A 6,036-nucleotide genomic window follows, 5' to 3' on the forward strand; every position below is an offset into this window, starting at 1 on the left:
GGGCGGACGGGGCGCGGGGGCCCAGGCCGGCCAGGCAGGAAGTCGGGGGGGCGTGAGCCACCCCTCTCGCCTCGCCAAGTCCGCGAAGCTGTCATTGCGCGCCCAGGCGGAGCCCAGAGCGAGCGCAGCGGCCAGGAGGGAGTCCCGGGCTGGCGTCGGGGGGCCCGCCATGCGCAGCTGACCGCCCCTCGCCGGGACCCCCAAGCACCAGGATGGCCGGCCCGGGGGCCGCCGCGTGGCTCTGCCTCTGGTGGGGCCTGCTGGCCGGGCCGGCGGGCACCATGAACTACCCGCCCCGCTACAGCCTCTACACGGGCGCCGGGCTGCCCTTCGCCGCGCACGTCCAGGGCGCAGGGGGGCAGGCGGCCAACGGAGGGGCGCGCGTGGCCAGTCGCCACAGGTAAGCCGGCGCGCAGGGGGGCAGAGGCCGAGAGAGAGAGGGAGGGAGGGAGGGAGGGAGAAGCGGGTCAGGGGCGCATCTGGCCCCGCGATGCCTGCACTGGCTGGCAGCCGCGCTCCTCTAGGGATTCAGGCAGGGCTCTCCCTCGCGGGGTTCATCTGCATGCCAAGCAGCCGCCAAGAGAGCGAGGGGCGCTGGAGGCTGGAAGTCCCGGACCAGCTCGAGGGGGCGGGAAGACGGAGCAGGGCTGGGGGCTTCTTGAACATCCTACGCCCCCCCAGGTCCTGCCAGGGGCTCTGGAGGGCCTTGTGCTGCCAAGGGGATGATGGGGGGCTCTAAGGGGCGGGGTCGTGCCAACAGGCCTTAGAACCCGTCGCCATGAAGAGATGGGGGCCCCCGTCCGACCCGAGCCAGGCTCCTCCCGGGCAGTGGAGGATGGGCTGCGGGTGCTGGGCCGGGGCGTGTCCGCGGGGACTTGGGACGTGGCTGCTTCGGAGTCCGGACAGGGGACGGCGCGTCCCGGGGCGCTTGGCCGGGGGCTGGCGGGGGGGTGAGACTCCCTGAAGGACTCTGCGGGAGAGGCGAGGCGAAGGTTTGGGTGGGTGCCAGGCTTGGCAGAAGGGGGTTGTCGGGAAAGGCAGTCTGTGGGGCGGGGGGCAAGTGGGGCACGTTGCAAGTCTGAGGCTGCAACCCCATAAGCCGGAGTGGGGGGCGGCGGCGGCGGCAGCATCGCCTCCGGGCAGATAGGAGAAGCAACAAGGGAGGGGGCGGGATGCCGCCAAAGAGGGGCTCTTCTCTGTAGGCCACCTTCACCCCCCCCGGTCTTTCTTAGTACTCCGGGAGATTCCCAGACCAACCCAGGAGCGGGGGAGGGGAGGGTCTTTCCCAGATTTCTCCTCGCCAGGCCTCTCCTCGTGGGCAGGTTTTGGGGGCTCCCAAGATTATGGATTCGCGACGGGATGCAAGGCAGCTATTCAGACCCTCCAAGTAGCTGCTGCAGCAACAGGTAAAACCAGCCAGGAATGGGACCAGGAGGACCACCCGATCTCTTGCTCCCCTGCCAGATCCCTGAGATCTCCAGGGGAGTCACAGCTAGACCCCCCACCCCCGTCATGGCTCCGGTGCGGAGTTTGTGTTCACCGGGAATAGTATTCCAGTTGAGGTCAGACTCTCCCTGTTGAACTTCTGCCACCTATTGAAGACTTCTAAAAAAAACAAATAAACCCAGCAGGCATTTTAAGTGAAGTCTGCCTTTATAGTTTTACCTTTTCGTTGTTGCGTTTCTTGCCCTCTGCTTCGAGACATTTTCAGCCAAGCAGTATAAATTGTTTAAAAGGAATGAAGCGAGTCCAACAATGTTAGGAGGTTGTGCGCAGACTTGAACCAAAATAGCAGCTAGACGGAAGTCGAACTGTCTCGGAGCTCAAAGATTTGGCAGAGCCCAGGGGCTTGAATCGTCCTCCAGAAAACCCCAAAGGATGAGGGCGATACCTCCGGGGGTGCCTGGGAACCCCCCCCCCCCCATGGAGAAAGAGAGTCAGAGACACAGGCTGGGTTGAGGCTTGCGAGGGGCTCTCCCCCCACGAAATGAAACCCCTCCCGTTGTGGCTGCGGTGCAGGAAAAGCACTCTGCACATCCTCAGATGCGCCCCTGTGATTATTCCACGCGGAAAGCCTTCTGGGGCCCAGCCCTGGCTCACCCAGCCAAAAATGCTGGAAAGGGGACTTCCTGTGAGACAGCAGCGGGGAAGGTGAAGAGGTGAAACCGGCAAATATTAACCAGCTGCCGGGAAGCTTTAATGTTGGCTCAGATCAGGGTCAGCTCGGAAGGCCTAGAGGCAATTCCTCTGGCCTCTTCCCAGCTGCCCATCCCAGCCAGGTCACCCCTCCCTGATCAAAGGTCCCTGGACAAGGGAGACCAAGGCAGGCAGGAAATGTCTCCTGGACGCAACAGCCCCAATTCTGCCCGCACCCAGCCGTGACCAGCTGGTGACTGGTGCCCATTGGGACTGGGGGGCAGGGGGAGGTGGAGAGCCAGGTGGGCAGATGCTGAACCAATGAGAGGCAGGGCCATCTCATAGCTTTGACCCCATCCTCTCTCTCCATGCTGATTTTTAGGAGGGCCAAAAGGAGGCGGAGGAGGAGGCTGAGGGGCCAGGGCTTGGAGAGCCATTGTGGCGCAGTGGTTAGAGTGTCAGACTAGGATCTTTGGCCACAGAGCTTGCCAGGTATGACCTTGTGGGCCGTCCCATCCTCTCTCAGCCTCGCCTTCCTCACAGGGTTGTCGTGGGGATTAATTGAGAAGAGATCTTGAGCTCCTTCGAGTAAAAAAGATGATATATCTAAGTGCAGAAGGAAAGAGCAGGCAGGAGTTGGCGGGGGGCAGGTGGGGAAGGGCCCCACTCCCCCTATGGACCAGCCCTCACTGGCTGCAATTGTGCATGGAGGGAGCGGGTGGCCGTGGAGCAATGCCCCCCCCCTTTATGCCTCCTCTGCCAGAAAAGAGCCGCCTTCATCCCTTGGAGAAAAGCAAAGGGAGATTCCCAGCTGAAGCCACATCCTCTGTTGCTCAAGATCCTGACCATCTCCGAGAAACAGGAGCGGGTTGGAGACGCCTTCCCTGCTCCCGTGGGACAACCCCTTCTGAGCAAAGTCCCAGGCTGTGTCCGTGGGGCCTGCTCCCTGAAGAACTTCACTCCGGTGCCTCTGCCCCATCCGTGCCCATCTCCCCTCTGCTGAGGCAGGACCCTGCTCATTAGGCCACTGGGCCATCTAGGCCAGCATCCTGTTCTCACAGTGGCCGGCCAGATGCCTGTAGGAAACCTGTAAGCAGGTTCTGAGCACAAGAGAGGCATTCTCCCTTCTTGCAGTTTGAAGCAACTGGGATTCAGAAGCATTGCTGCTTTTGACTGTGACTGGTGGCCCTTACCATATTTTTCGCTCCATAAGACGGACCTGACCATAAGAAGCAGCTAGTTTTTAAAGGAGGAAAACAAGGAAAAAAAATATTCTGAATGAAACTGTGGATGTATGATTTTTGTGGTTCATGCTGTGACCACAGACATGGGATTTGATGGTGAGTTTGGGGTAGCCCAATGCAAAAATCCCGGGAATCCATGTGGATCTGTGCTTTGTAACCACGTTTTTGCGCCATTGCGGCCCCAAGAAACAGTGGGTGCGTGATTTTTTGGTGCAAGATGTAGCCATGGACATGCTATGAGATCTGATGGTGAATTTGGGGTGACCCAGTGCAAAAATCCTGAGGATCCATGGGCTTTTACCTCTCCCCTCCCAGGCAGCCTCCTTTATCGCTAGCGTCCCTGATCTCCCTCCCGATTGCTTGCCGATCAGCTTCTTCCTTTCAACACCCCCTTCCCTCTTTCTAAAAAACAAAAAAAACAAACTCAATCTGCTTTTTGCCCCTGGGCAATTCGGCTGCAGGGACCACGCATTCGCTCCATAAGACGCACAGACATTTCCCCTTACTTTTTAGGAGGAAAAAAGTGTGTCTTATGGAGTGAAAAATACAGTAATAGTCCTCTCCTCCTCCATGAGTTTGTCTAATCCTCTTTTAAAGCCATCCAAGCTGGTGGCCACCTCTGCTTCCTGTGGCAGGGAGTTCCATAGATCAACTTTGCACTGCATGAAGAAAGACTTTATTTGGCCTGTCCCGAATCTTCCAATCTTCAGCTTCATTGAACATCTAGGACTTCTAGTGTTATGAAAGAGGGAGGAAAAACCTTTCTCTTTCTAATTAATTAATTTAGACAGAGCTTTGTAAAACACTAAGCAGAAGGAGGAGTGGAGTTTATCTGGGATCGGGGAGGGCTTGATCCAGAGGGCAGGACCAGCTGGTCGGTTCCCAAGCCTTCACATCTGGCTTGAGTTTAGCAAGTTGAAAGAGACATGGTGTTGTGCATTTGGTACATCTTCTTTAGAATGAGCCTGTTGCATGCGGTCAGATAGTCTTTGTAGGTTTTGGAATTAAGACCAGAACCTCCTGGAACTCCTTGGCCACAGGCAATGTTGGGAAGAGAGTCCTGCGCCGTGAAGAGGCCGGGGGTCAGCGCTGTCCAGAGACATTTCCGGGTCACGTGGCCAGCGTGACGAAGCTGCTCTGGTGAGCCAGCGCAGCACATGGAAACGCCGTTTACCTTCCCGCTATAAAGCGGTATCTATTTATCTACTTGCACTTAGGGGTGCTTTCGAACTGCTAGGTGGGCAGGAGCTGGGACCGAAAGACGGGAGCTCACCCCGTCGCAGGGATTCGAACTGCCGACCATACAATCGGCAAGTCCTAGGCACTGAGGTTTTACCCACAGGGCCACCCATGTCCCACCCATGGGAATTAAGAGCCACCTAATTAAATGGTAGTGATGTATGGAAGTGAGAGCTGGACCATAAAGAAGGCTGATTGCCAAAGAATAGATGCTTTTGAATTCTGGTGCTGGAGGAGACTCTTGAGAGACCCATGGACTGCAAGATCAAACCTCTCCATTCTGAAGGAAATCAGCCCTGAGTGCTCCCTGGAAGGACAGATCCTGAAGCTGAGGCTCCAAGACTTTGGCCACCTCATGAGAAGAGAAGACTCCCTGGAAAAGACCCTGATGTTGGGAAAGATGGAGGGCACAAGGAGAAGGGGGCGACAGAGGACGAGATGGTGGGACAGTGTTCTCGAAGCTACCAGCATGAGTTTGACCAAACTGCAGGAGGCAGTGGAAGACAGGAGGGCCTGGCGTGCTCTGGGCCAGGGGGTCACGAAGAGTCGGGCATGACTAAACGACTAAACAACAACAACGAAACGGTTCTCATGTCCTTGTTCAATGTGGGGTGTGTTTGTTGGAGCCAGATGTCCCTTGGGGTCTCTTCCAACTCTACAATTCCATAATTCCATAATTAGTGTTGAAGCAACAGAAGATGGCAAATGTAGGTTGAAAGAAAGATCCTTTTCAGACTTTCCCACCCAATTGTCTCTTGCCCATTTGCAAAAAAAAAGCAAAAAAAAGCCACAGCAATCTCAGCTCTTGGCCATTCAGATGCAAAAGAACTTGGGGGGGTTAGAGTTGGGATTTGTTGAAGGAAAGGAAGGCAGGACTAGTCCGCTTCCTCTGGCCCATGGAGAGGACTTGGGTGAAAACAGGGAGGGAGGGGGACAACAGGTTATCTGGGACCACATCAAGGCCAAGGTATCTCTCCATTGGTGTCTCTGAATACTAGTTGCTGAGGGTCACAGTTGGGGGCTGCTGTTGCTGTGCTTGCATCCTGCATAAGGCTGTGGTTAATAATAATAATAATAATAATAATAATAATAATAATAATAATAATAATAATTTATTTATACCCTGCTCATCTGGCTGGGCTTCCCCAGCCACTCTGGGCAGCTTCCAACAGAACACTAAAATACAATAACCTATTAAACATTAAAAGCTTCCCTTAACAGGGCTGCCTTCAGATGTCTTCTAAAAGTCAGATAGTTGTTGTTCTCTTTGACATCTGGTGGGAGGGCGTTCCACAGGGAGGGCGCCACCACCAAGAAGGCCCTCTGCCTGGTTCCCTGTAACTTCACGTCTCGCAATGAGGGAACCGCCAGAAGGCCCTTGGCACTGGACCTCAGTGTCTAGGCAGAACGATGAGGG

The 6,036-nt window shown here is 56.0% G+C and overlaps 1 protein-coding gene across 2 annotated transcripts in view; it reads left to right on the forward strand.

The window, feature by feature from the left end:
* The window catches only part of EMILIN1 (elastin microfibril interfacer 1), an 18,368-nt gene continuing 12,332 nt past the window's right edge, over positions 1–6,036 (forward strand). The window contains exon 1 of one of the 2 annotated variants that reach the window (XM_083733144.1): positions 1–400. In XM_083733144.1, coding sequence (XP_083589270.1) covers positions 213–400 — 188 coding nt within the window. In that variant the 5' untranslated portion in view covers positions 1–212. The remainder of the gene's footprint in view (positions 401–6,036) is intronic. The other variant, XM_083733143.1, reaches the window with a different exon arrangement.

This window comes from Podarcis gaigeae, assembly GCF_964106915.1.
Source record: "Podarcis gaigeae genome assembly, chromosome: 3".
In the NCBI taxonomy this organism is placed as follows: domain Eukaryota; kingdom Metazoa; phylum Chordata; class Lepidosauria; order Squamata; family Lacertidae; genus Podarcis; species Podarcis gaigeae.